A 21329-nucleotide genomic window follows, 5' to 3' on the forward strand; every position below is an offset into this window, starting at 1 on the left:
TATAAAATAATGTGGAATTAAGGTAAAGAGGAGCCTTGTAATAAAGCGGAAAGTTTGGGGTAAATAACAGACTCAGTAATAGAAGGTTCCTATAATTTAGTTGATGAAATGACAGACGGGAATAAGGGGATCAGACTGGGGGGCACATTGTGTCTATTTAGGGAAAATAAGAAAATCCTGGGACTGATACACTGGGAAACCATAAAAGTTCTATGATGCAGCCCAGTGAGTAACAATCCCACTGGTGAGTAACAATCCCATTGGTGAGTAACAATCCCATTGGTGAGTAACAATCCCATTGGTGAGTAACAATCCCACTGGTGAGTAACAATCCCATTGGTGAGTAACAATCCCACTGGTGAGTAACAATCCCATTGGTGAGTACTAAATGGTGTCAGAGCATAAAAAAGGGCAAATAATCCAAGTGTAATGTAAATAAATAGGGGAGGGGGAGTATTAGGTAGAAAATGACCCAAAATGATGTAAATACTGAGTCTGTGAACTAATCCCATTCAGCTTCTATTATTCTCTCCGGGTCACTTTGTATTTATTAGAAAAAAACGAGATTTGGATCAAAGTGAACGAATAAAAGAAATAAAAGTTTACTGAAGGGATTTGGGACTAAATTGTGAGCGGGACCGACAAGTTACTGGTTCTTTTTATAGAAGAAAATCTAATCTGGGGAAATTATATCATGTAATAGATTAATATAATGTAATAAATAATATAATAAATGATATCATATAAAATATAAATGATACAATAAATGAGATCATGTAATAAATGGTATAATATATAAAAGTCTTTATATTGAGAATATTTGTAGCTGTAAGAAAACACAAATGAGGGCGAGTGGGAGTTTCCGTTGAGTTTGTGCCCTGGGCCAGTACAACTGACTCCTTGTTGCCACGTTTGTCTGTAGTTAATCCCCCCCCCCCAGGCTGTAATGGAATAGACTGGACTATAGGGAATATAGATATAGAAGTAAATAAGGGGTCGGAGAGGCTGATGTGTCGGGGCTGTTGAGAAATTTGGGCAGATTTGTCCCCCTGTGGGTTCCGCTCAGTCTCAGTCTCATGGAGTCCTATTGTGAGGCTCCTCAACTGACTGACAATAACTTGGTGCAGGGGTGACATTTACTTGTGTTGGGCAGTGGGGGCACTGAATTAACGGCACGGGCACTCACACTCACACACACTCACAGACACTCACACGGACACTCACACACACACACTCACACTGACACTCACAGACACTGTCACTGGAGCTGTGGGCAAACGGCGATTCCCGATTTATTCGCGGTGTTCGCGGGATCAGGATCGGAGCCGAATTGTTGGGCAGAGAGAGAAGCGGGTCGGGCGATTCGGTTATTTAAAGTGCGACTTGTTCCCTATAAATTATATTCTCTGAAGTGTCAGACTTGTCCCAGGGAAATCAACGAAATGGGGCCACACAGGGGCCACCAAAAGTTTTCTCTATTGCTGAGGCCTGAGTCTAACGATCTACTTTACTCCCTGCAATTGGTCTGTAATTCAGATCTGTCTGTCTGTCTGTGTAACGGTGCATCGCTCATGTGCATCTCTCTCATCTCTATCTTATATATTATACTCTGTCTGTCTCTGTTTCCACCTCTCTCTCTCCCTCTGTCTGTCTTTCTCTAACTGTCTCACTGTCTCTCTATCTCTCTGTCTGTCTTTCTGTCTCTCTCTGTCTCTTTGTCTGTCTGTCTCTCTGTTTCTCTGTCTTTCTCTGTCTGTCTCTATGTCTGTCTCTCTGTCTGTCTGTCTCTCTCTGTTTCTCTGCCTGTCTTTGTCTGTCCGTCTCTCTGTCTATCTGTCTTTCTCTGTCTGTCTGTCTGTCTGTCTGTCTCTCTGTCTGTCTGTCTTTCTCTGTCTGTCTGTCTTTCTCTCTGTCTCTGTCTGTTTCTCTATCTCTTTCTCTCTGTTTCTCTGCCTGTCTTTGTCTGTCCGTCTCTCTGTCTTTCTGTGTCTGTCTGTCTCTCTGTCTGTCTGTCTCTCTGTTTGTCTGTCTCTCTCTGTTTCTCTGCCTGTCTTTGTCTGTCTGTCTCTCTGTCTGTCTGTCTCTCTTTCTTTCTTTCTCTCTGTCTGTCTCTCTCTGTTTCTCTGCCTGTCTTTCTCTCTGTCTCTCTGTCTGTCTCTCTTTCTCCATCTGTCTGTCTCTTTCTGTTTCTCTGTCTGTCTTTGTCTTTCTTTCTTTCTTTCTTTCTTTCTTTCTTTCTTTCTTTCTTTCTTTCTTTCTTTCTTTCTTTCTTTCTTTCTTTCTTTCTTTCTCTCTGTCTCTCTTTCTCCATCTCTGTCTGTCTCTCTCCTTGTCTCTGTGTCTGTCTGTCTGTCTCTATTTCACTTTACAAGCAAATGCCCAAATGGAAATCATGTGATTCCCTTTTCATGTACAATTTACTCTTATCATGAATATGCTGGTTGGGTCTGATCTCATGGATTCTATACAATGGCACCCAAGTGCATAGGGCGGGGCAAGTACACATACAGGGGGCACCCACAATTTCTTTGGAATTCTTGGAAAAACATTTTTTTGTGGTTAATGTTATATTGGCCAATGACTGTCTGTCAGTCTTTATTTCCATTGCTCGGATGAGCCCCCTGGGGCCCCGCACAGAACATCCCACTGAGGGCCACATATTTAGACAGGGCTTATAAAATGGCTCTCATGTCTAGGGATGCACCTAATCCAGGATTCGGACTTTTCAGCAGGATTCAGATTCGGCCGAATCCTTCTGCCTGGCCGAACCGAATCCGAATCCTAATTTGCATATGCAAATTAGGGGCGGGGAGGGAAATCTCGTGACTTTTTGTCACAAAACAAGGAAAGAAAAATGTTTTCCCCTTCCCACCCCTAATTAGCATATGCAAATTAGGATTCGGATTCGGTTCGGTATTCGGCTGAATCTTTCGCAAAGGATTTAGGGTTCGGCCGAATCCAAAATAGTGGATTCAGCACATCCCTAGTAGTAACATGATGGGAATACAATGGGCTGTTGGGAATTGTCCTTGGCTGAGACCCAATGGGAGACCCTGTGGTGTCTGTCTGTCTGTCTGTCTGTGATGTAAGATCAATGTGTCCTCAGCTACAACTGGTCACACACAGTAAGATCTGATCTGTTGCTGTAATGGACTTTAGTGATTGTAAAGATCCAAATATTCATGTACAGTAAAGGTTCCCTGAAATACAAGGTGATACTTTTTTGTAATGAACGTGACTGTCACTTCTCAAGCTGACAGTTACAATGTCTGACACTGATGCAGCACAAATATGGCCGCCTCCCCCCCCCCCATAGAGGAACATTGGGGATCCAAACGGTAATGGGAAACCATGAGGAAAATATATCAAGTCAAATGCAAAGACCACGTTATTATAGATGAAAAAAAGAGGAATATCTGGTGTCAGAGTCTCTGTAGTTGGGATGTTTCAATCATTTCATCTGGAGAAGTTTTATTCACATAATAATTCTCACTGACCCCCATGTAAAAGGCAAATTCTCTGTAAAACTACACATTTAACATTATTAATACTTTTTATTCCTCATCTTTCTATTCAGGCCTCTCCTATTCATATTCCAGTCTCCTATTCAAATCAGTGCCTGGTTGCTAGGGGAATTTCGACCCTAGCAACCAGATGGCTGAGATTACAAACTGGAGAGCTGCTGAATAAAAAGCTAAATAAGTCAAAAACCACAAATAATAAAAATGAAAACCAATTGCGAATTGTTGTAGAATACCCCTCTCTACATCCTACTAACAGTTAATTTAAAGGTGAACAATCCCTTTATCACTCTCTATCTATCACTCTCCCCATTACCAGAGGTCCAAGCACACAAAGTAGTAGAGAGAGGGATTAATCCTTGGCAGGAAAACAAAGGGGGGCTGCTTGGCCCTGCAGACATAGATACACTGGGACCCACAAAGGTTTATTAACCTGACCATCTATTTCCTGACAGATGTCACACGAAAAATCGTAAGATGTACGATCGTTCGAATCCCACTAACCGCACGATAATTTCGATTAGTCGGACTTTGCTAAAATCGGTCGTTCGGCAAGAAGAATTGTCGTGTCTATGGGGAGCTTTACTGGCAATTTGGGTGAAATAATTTTACTGCTTCTGGTGGAGAAATTTTCTCCTGAATAATAGAGAATTGCAAGAAAATGTACTCACACACTTATTTGCACACTCACACACTTGTACTCACACTCACACACTTTATTTGCACACTCACGCACTTGTACTCACACTCACACACTTTATTTGCACACTCACACACTTGTACTCACACACTTTATTTGCACACTCATACACTTTTATTTGAACACTCACTCACTTGTACATCACACAAACACACACTTGTATTCACACTCACACCTGTACTCGCACACTCACAACTTGTACTCAAACACTCACACACGTGTATATCTGGAACTAACACACAAGACACGGTTTTACTGTGAAATTAATTTTATGGGGTTGGTTTAACCCTTCCCATGTCACGCTGCCTCTGCAGGCCTGGGTGATTTAACCCCTTCACTGTTGCTTTATAACAGAATTTAACCCCTTTCCCTGCTGCTCTGAAAGTCCAGGAAATGTAAACATTTTTAGTTGCTGCTCAGTGAGTTGTTTCCAATTTACCCTGCAGGTTTGGGCTGGATGGATGGGGGGGGGGGTTACCCTTGTAACTTTTTTGTCGCTACAGGATGCATTAACCCTTTTCCTGCTGCTTGGTAAGCATTAACCCTTGCCTTTCAGGGGAAGTTTCACATTGAGCATAAGGGAGAGCGGCTGTTGCAGTAGAATATGAGACGTCCCCTAATTATCCCAGGAATAAGACTGACACCTCACCCCCATTAAAACAAGACTCATTAGGGTAAGGTCACACTGGGCGTTTTGGGGAGATTTAGTCGCCTGGCAACTAATCGCTTCGTCTTTGTGGCGACCAATCTCCCCAAGCGCTTTCCCTCACTGTGCACTGGCTAAAATGAAAAATCGCCGGCGCTAATCACACGCAACGATTCGTTTTCCGAAGTTGCCCAAAGTTTCCTCACGAGGCAACTTCAGGCGACTTCGGAAAATGAATCGCTGCGTGTGATTAGCGCCGGCGATTTTTCATTTTAGCCAGTGCACAGTGAGGGAAAGCATTTGGGGAGATTGGTCGCCACAAAGTCGAGGCGAGTAGTCGCCAGGCAACTAAATCTCCCCTAATCATCTGCTAATGAGCCACTCACAGTCTGGGTTAGATATATAGGGGGAGGGGCACACCTTATATAGGGTATTTGTAAATGTGGGGTCCAGTCTGAGTATTGCCCCTCTGCACCCACAACTGCACTTACAGTATAATCACCCCCAGTCTGTGTGTCACTGTGAGCATTAACCTTCTATGTGCCAAACTGTACAGAGAATTATTCCCACTGGGGAGTTGGTTTGATTGTTACAGTCAGTGGCAGTTACTGGGCCCACAGCAAAAGCATCACAGGCCCCCCTAAACTTTGGGAATAAGGCATTATTCTCATTAATATTTATATACAGTCATATGAAAAAGTTTGGGAACCCCTCTTAATTCTTTGCAGTTTTGTTTATCATTGGCTGAACTTTCAAAGTAGCAACTTCCTTTTAATATATAACTTGCCTTATGGAAACAGTAGTATTTCAGCAGTGACATCAAGTTTATTGGATTAACAGAAAATATACAATATGAATCATAACTAAATTAGACAGGTGCATACATTTGTGCACCCCAACAGAGATATTACATTAATACTTAGTTACAAATGTAACAGTCTCTAGACGCCTCCTATAGACTTTGATGAGTGTCTGGATTGTGGATGTGGCTATTTGTGACCATTGGTCCATACAAAATCTCTCCAGTTCAGTTAAATGTGATGGCTGCCGAGCATGGACAGTCTGCTTCACATCATCCCATAGATTTTCCATGATATTCAAGTCGGGGGACTCCAGAATATTGTACTTGTCCCTCTGCATAAATGTCTTTGTAGATTTCCAAGTGTGTTTAGGGTCATTGTCTTGTTGGAATATCCGACCCCTGCAGCGGAACTTCAACTTTGTGACTGATGCTTGAACATTATCCTGAAGAATTTGTTCATATTGGGTTGAATTCATCTGACCCTCGACTTTAACAAGGGCCCCAGTAGTCCCTGAACTAGCCACACAGCCCCTGAACTAGCCACACAGCCCCTGAACTAGCCACACAGCCCCTGAACTAGCCACACAGCCCCTGAACTAGCCACACAGCCCCTGAACTAGCCACACAGCCCCTGAACTAGCCACACAGTCCCTGAACTAGCCACACAGCCCCTGAACTAGCCACACAGCCCCTGAACTAGTCACACAGCCCCTGCACTAGCCACACAGCCCCTGAACTAGCCACACAGCCCCTGAACTAGCCACACAGCCCCTGAACTAGCCACACTGCCCCTGAACTAGCCACACAGCCCCTGAACTAGCCACACAGCCCCTGAACTAGCCACACAGCCCCTGAACTAGCCACACAGCCCCACAGCATGATGGGACCTCCACCAAATGTGACAGTCGGTAGCGGGTGTTTTTCTTGGAATGTCGTGTTCTTCTTCCGCCATGTAAAGCGCTTTTTGTTATGAGCAAATAACTAAATTTGTGTCTCCTCAGTCCAAAGCTCTTTGTCCCAAATGCCTGTGTGTTGTGTAAATGATCTTTTCCATAGAACAAGCGAGTGTGTTTGTGTGAGTGCAGAAATGGCTTCTTTCTCATCCCCCTGCCATACACATGTTCTTTGTGCAAATTGTGCTGAATTGTAGAACGATGTACAGATACACCTGCATCTGCAGCAAGATCTTCTTGCAGCTCTTTGGAGATGATCTTTGGCTTGTCTGGAACATTCTCACAATCCTCCGCATATGTCGCTCCTGGATTTCTCTTGGCCTGTCAGACCTGGGTTTTACAGCAACTGTGCCTGTGGCCTTCCATTTCCTCATTCCATTCCTTACAGTTGGAACTGACAGTTTAATAAACCTCTGAGATGCTTTTTGTAGCCTTCCCCTAAACCATGATACTGAACAATCTTTGTTTTCAGATCTTTTGAGAGTTGCTTTGAGGATCCCATGCTGTCACTCTTCAGAGGAGAGTCAAACAGAAGCACAACTTGCAATTGGTCACCTTAAATCCCTTTTCTCATGATTGGACACACCTGCCTATGAAGTTCAAGGCTTAACGAGCTAATCCAACTAATTTGGTGTTGCCAGTAATCAGTATTGAGCAGTTACGTGCATTCAAATTAGCAAAATTACAAGGGTACCCACATTTTTGCACAGCCAGTCTTTCACATTTGATTTAATTTCATACAACTGAATACTGCTTCACTAAAAATCTTTGTTCAGGAAAAAAAACCCAGTACTCAGATGTTCCTGGGAAATCTTTTTTTTTTTTCTGGTATCTTTTTTGTTGAAAGTGGAGTAAATGATTATGCAGGCTGAGAGGGGTTCCCAAACTTTTTCATATGACTGTAAATATATTGGAATTCCCTGTAGTTCCCTTGCACACACACAATTGTACAGTGTAATGACACACCTGTGTGTAATACTGGGTATTGACTTGTTTCTTCCCACACCCGCCGCCGACCCCTTAGATCTGGAACCAAATGGAGGCCTCTCCCTCGCACAAATCCTGATAATAGTGAGTGTGGGGGTTCTGCTAGTGCATCAGAGAATACACAGGGGTGTCTGTATATAACTGTCACATTCCCTGGTCCAGTCTAATACACAAGGTACAAATATTCCAGGAGCTGCGGGTTTTCTCACGCCTGGGCTCACATTCTGACACCCCTAAATCCAGTCATAAATCCCCCAGCGTGGAGAGGGCCAGTTCCCAGGCTCGGGGGCCCGTGGGGAGATACATTATCCTCTGCAGTGCAGCCCCAGATACTGCGGTAGATGGAGTCACGTCCAGCACAAATGTGTATTACGGATATGGGAAAATAACTCCCATTCCTCTCCTACTACTGGGGAAACACTCCCTTGTAACCCTGGGGTATTAGTATCAGTCTGTGCACCCCCCAACCTACTTCTATTGAGCCCCCCAGCTCTTCCACTGCAATTCTCACCATCCTTCTCTGTTATTTCTGATATTTCTTTACTTCTATATATTCTGTGTATATTTCCTACTGTCACTGCCAATAACTTCATGTCTTTTATTACTTGATCTAAACACCCCCATAAAAGCTGCACTCACACCCCAGATTCAGAGTTCAACCATTTAGTTCATAGAGTTCAGTCGTTTTGTTTTCTCCATCTGAACTGAGTTTTCTTTTCCCTCTGAACTGAGATTCTTGCAGGCTGAGTTATACAGGGAACTCTGAGTATCACTCATGTATTATAAGGGATAATGTACCCCCTACTGTAAATGATAAGGATATTAGAAGTCACTGAGGGGTTGTTCTGTGACCATATAAAGGCACAAGGCTGCAGGCTGAGTTATACAGGGAACTCTGAGTATCACTCATGTATTATAAAGGATAATGTACCCCCTACTGTAAATGATAAGGATATTAGAAGTCACTGAGGGGTTGTTCTGTGACCATATAAAGGCACAAGGCTGCAGGCTGAGTTATACAGGGAACTCTGAGTATCACTCATGTATTATAAGGGATAATGTACCCCCTACTGTAAATGATAAGGATATTAGAAGTCACTGAGGGGTTTGTTCTGTGACCATATAAAGGCACAAGGCTGCAGGCTGAGTTATACAGGGAACTCTGAGTATCACTCATGTATTATAAGGGATAATGTACCCCCTACTGTAAATGATAAGGATATTAGAAGTCACTGAGGGGTTGTTCTGTGACCATATAAAGGCACAAGGCTGCAGGCTGAGTTATACAGGGAACTCTGAGTATCACTCATGTATTATAAGAGATAATGTACCCCCTACTGTAAATGATAAGGATATTAGAAGTCACTGAGGGGTTGTTCTGTGACTATATAAAGGCACAAGGCTGAGGGATATTACTTCACCCTAATATATTTATAACTATGATGATCAGACATGCTAAGCAGACAGTGATACATGGGCAGTGCCAGACGTGTGAGTAATAAGAAGATATGACACACGCTAATGTCACACATGACGCAGGACAAACTACATGAGAAAGTTTTCCTGTGACTCCCCCATATTGTCCCATTATACAGAGTGGCTGGTGGGTGTCAGTTCAGGTGCTGTTATTTAGTGACACACAGACAGCAGTGCAGAGATGTTATATAATAAATAGGAAAGTAAAACTCTCGGCACATTCCCAAACTTGTCTGACCTTGTCTGATCCTTCCCACCAAATTTAGCCTGTCTGGGGGTGGGGGCACCTTGCTGTGTCTGCCCCCCAAACCTTCAGTATAATGACCTGTAAGTCACACACACACACATATATATATATATACACACTCACATACACACACATATATATATATATATATACACACTCACACACACACACATATATATATATAACCCACTGGGCCCTTTATATCTTCAGCCATAGTTATTCCCTTCATTTCCCAGTTCTGTAAGTGATTCCCAGAGGATCAGGGAAGATACAATTCAGCTGAATGAGCAGCATGTGCCCCTCTCTTAAATGTCAGTTGTGTCAGTTGTGTCATTGTGTGTCAGTGTACATACCTCCCAACATTTTGGAAGTAAAAAGAGGGACAAAAAAATCTTTCCCGCACGTAGCGCAGCAAATTATTTGACCACACCCCTTTCTGTGGCCACACCCCCTAATTACCATGTTTGTTTTACAAAATTTGGCAGGTTATGAAAGTTTGAAAATATTTCTCCTTATCTAAACTGTGTTTTTGTGTCTCAAAATTGTTACAAAGTATCTTATTTGCACCTGTTAGCTGTTCTGGGCTCTCTGCTAAAAGCCAATTAAGTGAGAAACTTTGTTTCTTTTTCTGGCTGTTCAGTGCAGAGAAAAGAGGGACTTTCCAGTACAAATGAGGGACTGCGGGTTGAGCTGTCAAAAGAGGGACTGTCCCTCCGAAAAAGGGACAGTTGGGAGGTATGATTGTGTGTCAGTGTGTGTGTCAGTGTCAGTGAGTGTGTGTCAGTGAGTGTGTGTCTGTGTGTGTGTGTCAGTGAGTGTGTGTCTGTGTGTGTGTCAGTGTGTGTGTGTCAGTGAGTGTGTGTGTCAGTGTCAGTTGTGTCAGATTGTTACACGGTGCTCCTGTTGGAAGGCTTCAGAGTGTCGGGGTGATTTATATTTTCAGGATCCCAAAGTTCTCTGTTTGTGAGACCCCCGTGTGGCAGGAGTGGAGGGGGCTATTAGAGCAGTGAGAAGCTGCAAATTTACCCCACAATTTGTCTGTTGGGGCATTAGTGGCAGAAATGAAGGAAAAGCCTGTGACTGTCACATACAGAAACCCAATGATACAGCGGGGGAGGGGCACTAAGACCAATACACAGGCCCCAAATCAGCCCCTGCAGGACATTCACCCCCTCTCCTGTCTAGGGATGTAGCGAACGTCGGAAAAAAAGTTCGCGAACATATTCGCGAACTTGCGCAAAAACGCGAGCGGTTCGCGAACGGTTCGCGAACCCCATAGACTTCAATGGGAAGGCGAACTTTAACATCTAGAAAAGACATTTCTGGCCAGAAAAATGATTTTAAAGTTGTTTAAAGGGTGCAACGACCTGGACAGTGGCATGCCAGAGGGGGATCAAGGGCAAAAATGTATCTGAAAAATCTGCCTGTGTGTGCTTGGAAGAGATAGTGTAGGGGGAGAGCTGTTAGTGATTTCAGGGACAGATGATAGTAAGTTTGCTGGCTAGTAATCTGCTTGATACTGCTCTGTATTGGAGGGACAGAAGTCTGCAGGGATTTGAGGGACATTTTAGCTTAGGTAGCTTTGCTGGCTAGTAATCTACTGTTCTCTTTAAACAACTGCCATACGTTGACCTTGTAGGCATTGTTTGCCCAGTTTTTTTGGACGCAGCCACTGAAGCACAGTTGCCAGAAAAAATATGCCATATAAATGCTGAAAATAGTCATTTTTCGCCATACGTTGACCTTGTAGACATTGTTTGCCCAGTTTTTTTGGTTGCAGCCACTGAAGCACAGAGGCCAGAAAAAATTAAACCAGTAGGGTTTGCACCCTAGTTTGTAACGGTGGCGGAGGGAGGAGGAGGACGCTAAAGGACAGCTGTGTGTGGAGTCATGAGGCTTGAAGAGAAGGACAGCTGCATAGAAGTCAGAACAAGTCTTCCGGCGTGCAGTAACCCTCCGAGATCCACCCCCTCATTCATTTTAATAAAGGTCAGGTAATCGACACTTTTGTGACCTAGGCGAGTTCTCTTCTCAGTTACAATCCCTTCCTGCTGCACTGAAGGTCCTTTCTGAGAGCACACTTGAGGCTGGGCAAGACAAGAGGTTCATGGCAAATTGTGACAGCTCTGGCCACAGATCAAGCCTGCGCACCCAGTAGTCCAGGGGTTCATCGCTCCTCAGAGTGTCGATATCTGCAGTTAATGCCAGGTAGTCCGCTACCTGCCCGGTCGAGGCGTTCTTTGAGGGTGGATCCAGAAGGGTTGTGGCGCTGCCTTGGACAGAAAAACATTTGCATGTCTGACGTTACAGACTGGCCAAAGGGCTTTGTCCTTGCAGGTGTGCTCGTGGCAGGATTACTGGCACCTCTGCCCCTGGAATGTTGATGAGTTCCTGAAGTGACATCACCCTTAAAAGCATTGTACAACATGTTTTGCAGGCTGGTTTGTAAATGCCGCATCTTTTCGGACTTGTGGTATGTTGGTAACATTTCTGACACTTTATGCTTGTACCGAGGGTCTAGTAGCGTTGCGACCCAGTACAGGTCCTTCTCCTTAAGCCTCTTGATACGGGGGTCCTTCAACAGGCATGACAGCATGAAAGACCCCATTCTCACAAGGTTGGATGCAGAGCTATCCATCTCCGCTTCCTCATTATCAAGGACTGCATCATCCACGGTCTCCTCCCCCCAGCCACGTACAAGACCAGGGGTCCCCAAAAGGTCACCACTAGCCCCCTGGGAAGCCTGCTCCTGTTGGTCCTCCTCCTCCTCCTCCACAAAGCCACCTTCCTCCTCTGACTCCACTTCTGGCACCTCTCCCTGCGTTGCAGCAGGTGCCTGGGTTCGTTCTGGTGATTCCGACCAGAAATCGTGCGCTTCCAGCTCCTCGTCACGCTGGTCTACAGCCTCATCTGTCACTCGTCGCACGGCACGCTCCAGGAAGAAAGCGAAGGGTATTAGGTCGCTGATGGTGCCTTCGGTGCGACTGACCATATTTGTCACCTCTTCAAAAGGTCGCATGAGCCTGCAGGCATCGCGCATAAGCACCCAGTAACGGGGGAAAAAAATCCCCAGCTGTGCAGATCCAGTCCTACCACCCAGTTCAAAAAGGTACTCGTTGACGGCCCTTTGTTGTTGCAGCAGACGTTCCAACATAAGGAGCGTTGAATTCCAGCGAGTCTGGCTGTCAGAAATCAAACGCCTGACTGGCATGTTGTAGCGCTGCTGAATGTCAGCAAGGCGTGCCATGGCTGTGTAGGAACGTCTGAAATGGGCCGACACCTTTCTGGACTGGGTGAGAACGTCCTGGAATCCTGGGTACTTGGAGACAAAACGTTGGACTATTAAATTTAACACATGTGCCATGCAGGGCACATGTGTTAAATTGCCTAGTCTCAACGCTGCCAACAGATTGCTTCCATTGTCACACACCACTTTTCCGATCTGCAGTTGGTGTGGGGTCAGCCACCGATCGGCCTGTGACTGCAGAGATGACAGGAGTACAGATCCGGTATGGTTTTTGCTTTCCAGGCACGTCATCCCCAAGACAGCGTGACAACGGCGTACCTGGCACGTCGAATAGCCTAGGGGGAGCTGGGGGTGCACAGGTGTGGAGGAGGAGAAGGAGGACCCAGCAGCAGAGTAAGAAGAAGAAGAAGACGAGGTAGAGAGCGATGGAGGAGTAGAGGTGGTGGCAGAACCGCGTGCAATCCGTGGCGGTGACACCAACTCCACTGTTGTTGTTGAGCTACCCATTCCCTGCTTCCCAGCCATTACCAAGTTCACCCAGTGGGCAGTGTAGGTGACATACCTGCCCTGACCATGCTTGGAGGACCATGCGTCAGTAGTCATATGGACCTTTGGCCCAACACTAAGTGACAGAGATGCGGTAACTTGGCTCTGCACATGTTGGTACAGGTGTGGTATTCCCTTTTTAGAAAAAAAATTGCGGCTGGGTACCTTCCACTGCGGTGTCCCAATTGCTACAAATTTGCGGAAGGCCTCAGAGTCCACCAGCTGGTATGGTAAAAGCTGGCGGGCTAAGAGTGCAGACAAGCCAGCTGTCAGACGCCGGGCAAGGGGGTGACAGTCAGACATTGGCTTCTTACGCTCAAACATGGCCTTCACAGAAACTTGGCTGGTGGCAGATGACTGGGAATGGGAACAGGTGGTCAAGGTGGAAGGCGGAGTGGAGGGTGGTTCAGACGGGTCAAGGAGAGCAGAGGTAGAGCAGTAAGATGCTGGACCAGAAGGAGTGTGGCTTTTAGTTTGCCTGTTGCCTTTGAGGTGTTGCTCCCAAAGTGCTTTGTGCTTGCCGCTCATGTGCCTTCGCATAGAAGTTGTACCTATGTGGCTGTTGGGCTTACCCAGGCTCAGTTTCTGACTGCACTCATTGCAAATTACAATGCTTTTGTCAGAGGCACACACATTTAAAAAATCCCACACTGCTGACTTTTTGGAAGTGTGCGATCTGGCGGTAACAGTAGAAGTTGGCGGCATTGGCGGCAATGGCGGGTGCGTTGGCCGGCTGAACACAGGTGCCGATACATGTTGTTGCCCTACTGATCCCTGCGGGCTGTCCTCCCTGCTTCTTCTAAGTCTTATTCTCCTACTGCCTCTCTGACTCTCCGTCTCTCCATCTGAACTACCCTCCTCTTGCTCTCTTCTACTAGGCACCCACAAAACATCAATCTCCTCATCATCATTCTCCTCAGATGCATCAATTTCTTCTGACACATCACAGAAGGAAGCAGCAGCGGGGACCTCCTCCTCATCACTCATTATGTCCATCTCTATCGTGTTCTCTGCCAGAATTAAATCTGGTGTAAGGTCCTCATCTCCTTCATCTTCTTCTGGCAATAATGGTTGCGCATTACTCAGTTCAAGAAACTCATGGGAAAATAACTCCTCTGACCCCAGTGAAGAAGGGGCACCGGTGGTGGAGGAAGTGTTACGTGGGGTGGCCATAGCAGTGGAGGATGAGGAGGATGTTGTGGTAAAGTTAGAAACGGTAGAGGATGGGGTGTGCTGTGTAAGCCAGTCAACTACCTCTTCAGCATTTTGGGAGTTCAGGGTCATTGGCTTTTTAAAACTGGGCAATTTGCTAGGGCCACAGGATTGCATAGCAGCACGGCCCCTAGCACGGCCTCTGCGTGGCGGCCTGCCTTTGCCTGGCATTATTTTTAAAAAAACAACAACAACAAAAACTCAGTTGGTTTTTCTGGAAACGATAATACACACAGCTAGATGGCAGTTTGAAGAAAACAGTGTGCAAATAATGCCTACAAGATCAACGTATACACTACTACAGCGGTGGATACGGATTACGTAAAATATATGAATGCTGCTTGAAAAAAAGTAACTCAAGTGGTTTTTCTAGAGACGATAATATTATCAATATTTAGACAAAATGTGAACAAGCTCACACAGCTAGATGGCGGGTTGAAGAAAACAGTGTGCAAATAATGCCTACAAGGTCAACGTATACACTACTACAGCGGTGGATACGGATTACGTAAAATATATGAATGCTGCTTGAAAAAAAGTAACTCAAGTGGTTTTTCTAGAGACGATAATATTATCAATATTTAGACAAAATGTGAACAAGCTCACACAGCTAGATGGCGGGTTGAAGAAAACACTGTGCAAATAATGCCTACAAGGTCAACGTATACACTACTACAGCGGTGGATACGGATTACGTAAAATATATGAATGCTGCTTGAAAAAAGTGACTCCGGTGTTTTTTCTGGAGACGGTAATATTATGGATATTTAGACAGAATGTGAACAAGGTCACACAGCTAGGTGGCGGGTTGAAGAAAACACTGTGCAAATAATGCCTACAAGGTCAACGTATACACTACTACAGCGGTGGATACGGATTACGTAAAATATATTATGGCTGCTTGAAAAAAGTCACTCCGGTGTTTTTTCTGGAGACGGTAATATTATGGATATTTAGACAGAATGTGAACAAGGTCACACAGCTAGATGGCGGGTTGAAGAAAACACTGTGCAAATAATGCCTACAGGGCAAATAATGCCTAAAAGGTCAACTTATACACTACTACAGCGGTAGTAAAATAAAAAAAAGTAAAATAAAAAAAAAATGAATATTAAAAAAAAAAAATTAAAGTTGGTGCTGCTGAACTACTAGGAGCAGCAGATTAGCACACCAGTCCCACTCCCCAACACTGCTAGACTAATAGCACTGGGCTCTTATAGTAGTAGTAGTAGTAGTAGTAGTAAAACAACAAAAAAATAAATAAAAGCAGTCCTTACAAGGACTACTGTTATTGCAGCAGTCAGCAGATGAGATCAGAAGCAGGACAGCTGCCCACTGCAGCTACATACAGAGCACTGCAGTAGAAGGTAGATTACTAGCCAGCAAAGCTACCTAAGCTTAAATGTCCCTCAAACCCCTGCAGACTTCTGTCCCTCCAATAACAGAGCAGTATCAAAACGATTACTAGCCAGCAAACTTTCAATTGTCCCTGAAATCACTAACAGGCAGCAGCTCTCTCCCTACACTATCTCTTCAGCACACACAGGCAGAGTGAAAAAACGCTGCAGGGCTTCGGTTTTTATAGGGAAGGGGAGTGGTCCAGGGGAGAGCTTCCTGATTGGCTGCCATGTACCTGCTGGTCTGGGGTGAGAGGGCAAAAAAAAGCGCCAACAATGGCGAACCCAAAATGGCGAACGTTGCGCGACGTTCGCGAACTTCCGGCGAGCGCGAACACCCGATGTTCGCGCGAACAAGTTCGCCGGCGAACAGTTCGCGACATCTCTACTCCTGTCTGTACCTCGAACCCTTGTGAAGATTTGGGGGCAGGCACCCCCCCAAAATCAACTGCTTGAACCAACCTCTTCTGCCCCCCTAGTTCCCCCCTCTGTATAATAAATTTATATAATGAGCAAATGTATCGGTTGTTTCATTTCATTGTGAATGAGGAAGATCCCCATTATGTGTGATTATCACTTGTTCTGCGATTCCCCTGTCACTCACTATTAACATGCTGAGCCGGTTGCTAGGGTCACTGATGTTAGCAACCAGCAATCAAATCCAGCCGCTTCTTGATTTGAATGTTCTTTCTATCTCTTATTTATTTGTAGCTTTGGAATATTATGTGACGGTTGTAAATGAAATGATTATATTAAATAATCCAGACGGATATTGAGGGGTCGGTTTAGTCCAGACGATATTCACAGATAATATTAATCTGCGTTAGGTTTGATCTATTGCTATAAATTCTGCCATTATTCCCAGAAAGTGGTTATTAACGTCATTCCCAGACTGCTTTATGGCCAATATATGTCCTGCAGGGGTGGAACTACAGAGGAAGCAGGGGGGGGGCCACGAGACCCAAATAATGAGCAATTTCTATTGGTGAAACAGGACAATCTCCGATATGTTTGGGGCACTAAAATTAATTTGCTGTGGGGCCCAGTAACATCTTGTTACACCACTGATGTCCTGACTAATTCCGCCCCGGTAATTCCATAAAAGTAACTGCTGGGCTAATACCCCTCCCCCCCACATAACATCACTGGGGCATATAATGCCCCTGGCACATGTTTATAGACTGTATTGAGTCAGTTCAGTCTGTATTAAATCAGTTCAGTCTGTATTGAGTCAGTTCAGTCTGTATTGAGTCAGTTCAGTCTGTATTGAGTCAGTTCAGTCTGTATTGAGCCACTTCAGTCTGTATTGAGTCACTTCAGTCTGTATTGAGTCAGTTCAGTCTGTATTGAGTTAGTTCAGTCTTTATTGAGTCACTTCAGTCTGTATTGAGTCAGTTCAGTCTGTATTGAGTCAGTTCAGTCTTTATTGAGTCACTTCAGTCTGTATTGAGTCAGTTCAGTCTGTATTGAGTCACTTCAGTCTGTATTGAGTCACTTCAGTCTGTATTGAGTCAGTTCAGTCTGTATTGAGTCAGTTCAGTCTGTATTGAGCCACTTCAGTCTGTATTGAGTCACTTCAGTGTGTATTGAGCCACTTCAGTCTGTATTGAGCCAGTTCAGTCTGTATTGAGCCAGTTCAGTCTGTATTGAGTCAGTTCAGTCTGTATTGAGTCACTTCAGTCTTTATTGAGTCACTTCAGTCTGTATTGAGTCAGTTCAGTCTGTATTGAGTCACTTCAGTCTTTATTGAGTCACTTCAGTCTGTATTGAGTCAGTTCAGTCTGTATTGAGCCACTTCAGTCTGTATTGAGTCACTTCAGTGTGTATTGAGCCACTTCAGTCTGTATTGAGCCAGTTCAGTCTGTATTGAGCCAGTTCAGTCTGTATTGAGTCAGTTCAGTCTGTATTGAGTCACTTCAGTCTTTATTGAGTCACTTCAGTCTGTATTGAGTCAGTTCAGTCTGTATTGAGTCACTTCAGTCTGTATTGAGTCAGTTCAGTCTGTATTGAGCCAGTTCAGTCTGTATTGAGTCAGTTCAGTCTGTATTGAGTCACTTCAGTCTGTATTGAGCCAGACTGAAGTGACTCAATGAGCGACTGTGCTGCGGCCAATTCATCTCAGGCAGGGGCTGCAACCTGTGAGTGGCCACTAGGGGGAGCAGTATCTTCACTTCAGTTATTCATTAGGCCAAAGTGAGGGAACAACATGATTCAGGGCTGTCACTGTTTCTGCCCTCGGGGAAATCCTGATTGTGGTTTATTATTTGGATCAGCGATTCTGTTGTTATTGATATATGAGGAGCTCCTCCCAGTTCAGACAAGGACTTGCTGTAATACCCCAGTGCACAAGGTTCTGGTGGCAGGAATGGGCAGAGTGTGCCGTCTTCCTAACTGCCACCTTCTTAACTGCCACCTTCTTAACTGCCACCTTCTTAACTGCCCTCTTCCTAACTGCCCTCTTCTTAACTGCCACCTTCTTAACTGCCCTCTTCCTAACTGCCACCTTCCTCGCTGCTACCTTCTTAACTGTCACCTTCTTAACTGTCACCTTCTTAACTGCCACCTTCTTAACTGCCCTCTTCCTAACTGGCACCTTCTTAACTGCCCTCTTCCTAACTGGCACCTTCTTAACTGCCCTCTTCCTAACTGCCACCTTCCTCGCTGCTACCTTCTTAACTGCCACCTTCTTAACTGCCCTCTTCCTAACTGCCACCTTCTTAACTGCCACCTTCTTAACTGCCCTCTTCCTAACTGCCACCTTCCTAACTGCCACCTTCTTAACTGCCACCTTCCTAACTGCCACCTTCCTAACTGCCACCTTCCTAACTGCCACCTTCTTAACTGCCCTCTTCCTAACTGCCACCTTCCTAACTGCCACCTTCTTAACTGCCCTCTTCCTGTCACCTTCCTAACTGCCACCTTCTTAACTGCCACCTTCTTAACTGCCACCTTCCTAACTGCCACCTTCTTAACTGCCACCTTCCTAACTGCCACCTTCTTAACTGCCCTCTTCCTAACTGCCACCTTCCTAACTGCCACCTTCTTAACTGCCCACTTCCTAACTGCCACCTTCCTCGCTGCTACCTTCTTAACTGCCACCTTCCTAACTGCCACCTTCCTAACTGCCACCTTCTTAACTGCCCTCTTCCTAACTGCCACCTTCCTAACTGCCACCTTCTTAACTGCCCTCTTCCTAACTGTCACCTTCCTAACTGCCACCTTCCTAACTGCCACCTTCTTAACTGCCCTCTTCCTAACTGTCACCTTCCTAACTGCCACCTTCCTAACTGCCACCTTCTTAACTGCCCTCTTCCTAACTGCCACCTTCCTAACTGCCACCTTCCCAACTGCCACCTTCTTAACTGCCCTCTTCCTAACTGCCACCTTCCTAACTGCCACCTTCTTAACTACTCTCTTCCTAACCGTCACCTTCCCAACTGCCACCTTCTTAACTGCCCTCTTCCTAACTGCCACCTTCCTAACTTCCACCTTCCTAATTGCCACCTTCCTAACTGCCACCTTCCTAATTGCCATACCATCACTTAATTAGGGATCAGACAGTCTGTAGCACAAGTTGTGTTACCCACAATGCTGCAGGGCAGCCCCATGACTGATATAGAGACACACAGGGCAGATGTGTTTGTGGGCAGTTCCTTTGGGTGAATTTATTGGATTATAATCAAATCAATGGAGGGGATTGTGTGTAGGGGACTATAAGCTCCACTTGGGCCGGGGCTGATGGGAATTCTGTACAATACAACCTGATATATATCAATAGATCATTAGTAATACAAGAGAAGGAAAGTTCGGGGCACAAGTAGGACATGACAGGCACAGCAACTTATGGCAATGTCATAAAAAAGGGGGTTGTGGGAGAACTCAAAGGCTAAGTTAAAGTATATTTAATTATAATGGAGGTGCTACTTACAATGCACATTCCCTGGGCCCCTGTCTCATAAGTAATTCAGTATAAATACAAGTGATCACAAACACAGGGGTTTTTAGTTACAAAGTTAATATAGTTGGTAAGTCACCATATAAACCCCACACGCTGGTCCCTAATCCTCTGGTCGTAGTATAAAGGTCTTGTACCTCTCTCTATAGTAACATTACTTGCACTAAATTCAGGGCTAGATCCTCCCCCGCCACTGGCTTTTGAGAGAGAGAGAGAGAGAGAGAGAGAGAGATAGATAGATAGATAGAGAGAGAGAGAGAGAGAGAGAGAGAGAGAGAGAGAGAGAGAGAGAGAGAGAGAGAGAGATTGCCCAAACTAGGGATGCACCGAATCCAAATCCTAATTTGCATATGCAAATTAGGGGGGGGGAAGGGGAAAAAAATTTTTACGTCCTTGTTTTGTGACAAAAAGTCACGCGATTTCCCTCTCCGCCCCTAATTTGCATATGCAAATTAGGGATTGGGTTCGGCCGGACAGAAGTATTCGTCCAAATCCAAATCCTGCTGAAAAAGGCAGAATCCTGGCCAAATCCTGAACCGAATCCTGGATTCAGTGCATCCCTAGCCCAAACCAACAGCCATTTGTCATAAAAACCAAATAATCATGGACGATCTGGCACTACATGGAGCTGTTCTGTTTCACTAGATGGAGCTATTGTGATACACTGCAGGAAATGCCACTAGATGGAGTTGATTTGATGAATTGCAGGAAATGCAACTAGATGGAGCTGTTGTCAGATATTGCAGTAAATGCAACTAGATGGAGTTGAAAAAGGACAGATGTGCCCGAAACATGTCGTGTGGACTACAATAAATTTGCACTTTAGCAGTTAATCTGCGACTTTGTCCTTCTGTTCTATACTTTGATGGAGCTGTTGTGAGACACTGCAGGAAATGCCACTAGATGGAGCTGATTTGATGAACTGCAGGAAACAGGAAATGCAACTAGTTGAAGCTGTTGTGATACACTGCAAGAAATGCAACTACAAAAGTTCTGGGGCCCTAAATTGAATTTGGTGGGCGGGGCTTGTTGGACAGTGTATTCATTAATGTATTTGTAGGGCCCTGCCTGGAGGGCGATGTAAAAAATGTTTTCCAAGTATTAATTTACTACCCTACTGATTGCTAGCACTGGGGCGAGGCGGCTGGTGTTACAATATGGCAATTAATTTGTAGGGGGCCACTTAACAAATGTGGGTTCATTTAGGGGGCTTGAACCCCAAGAGTTTGAAATCCACTGCTTTAATAGGCGGACTTTTACTTGTTTATTTAAAACTGGTGATACCTAATACTGATATATATCTGCATAAAGAAGGGCAGAGATGGGAGGAATGACTAAGCAATGCCTGATCCCATGAATATGTGAACTTACCTGCAGTCTCTGGGCCACCTGATCAGATACCTGGGCACATCAGTGCTGCCAAACCCACAGCACCAGCACCAGAACCAGCACCAGCACCAGCACCAGCACCCAACCTGTGAGCTTTAGTCCTGCTCCCTGAATACTCCTGAATCCCTGACTACACAATCCCATAGAAGTTCTGACTACACAATCCCATAGACGCAATTCTGACTACACACCACACACAATGTGACTTGCAGGCTACAGAACCACAGTCTGAGCAGAATCTCACAGGCCCA

The 21329-nt window shown here is 45.0% G+C and overlaps 2 protein-coding genes across 2 annotated transcripts in view; one reads left to right on the forward strand and one right to left on the reverse strand.

Annotated features, from left to right (window-relative positions):
* The window catches only part of tbx15.L (T-box 15 L homeolog), a 40399-nt gene that overhangs the window by 3376 nt on the left and 15694 nt on the right, over positions 1-21329 (forward strand). The gene's annotated exons all lie outside the window — the stretch shown is intronic.
* Positions 17919-19412, reverse strand: LOC121399789. Its single transcript, XM_041581393.1, has 2 exons — positions 19134-19412; positions 17919-19073 (listed from the first exon to the last, which is right to left on the reverse strand). The coding sequence occupies exons 1-2, from the start codon at positions 19266-19268 to the stop codon at positions 18399-18401; spliced, it is 810 nt and encodes a 269-aa protein (XP_041437327.1). The 5' UTR covers positions 19269-19412; the 3' UTR covers positions 17919-18398.

This window comes from Xenopus laevis, chromosome 2L (assembly GCF_017654675.1).
Source record: "Xenopus laevis strain J_2021 chromosome 2L, Xenopus_laevis_v10.1, whole genome shotgun sequence".
Taxonomy (NCBI): Eukaryota; Metazoa; Chordata; class Amphibia; order Anura; family Pipidae; genus Xenopus; species Xenopus laevis.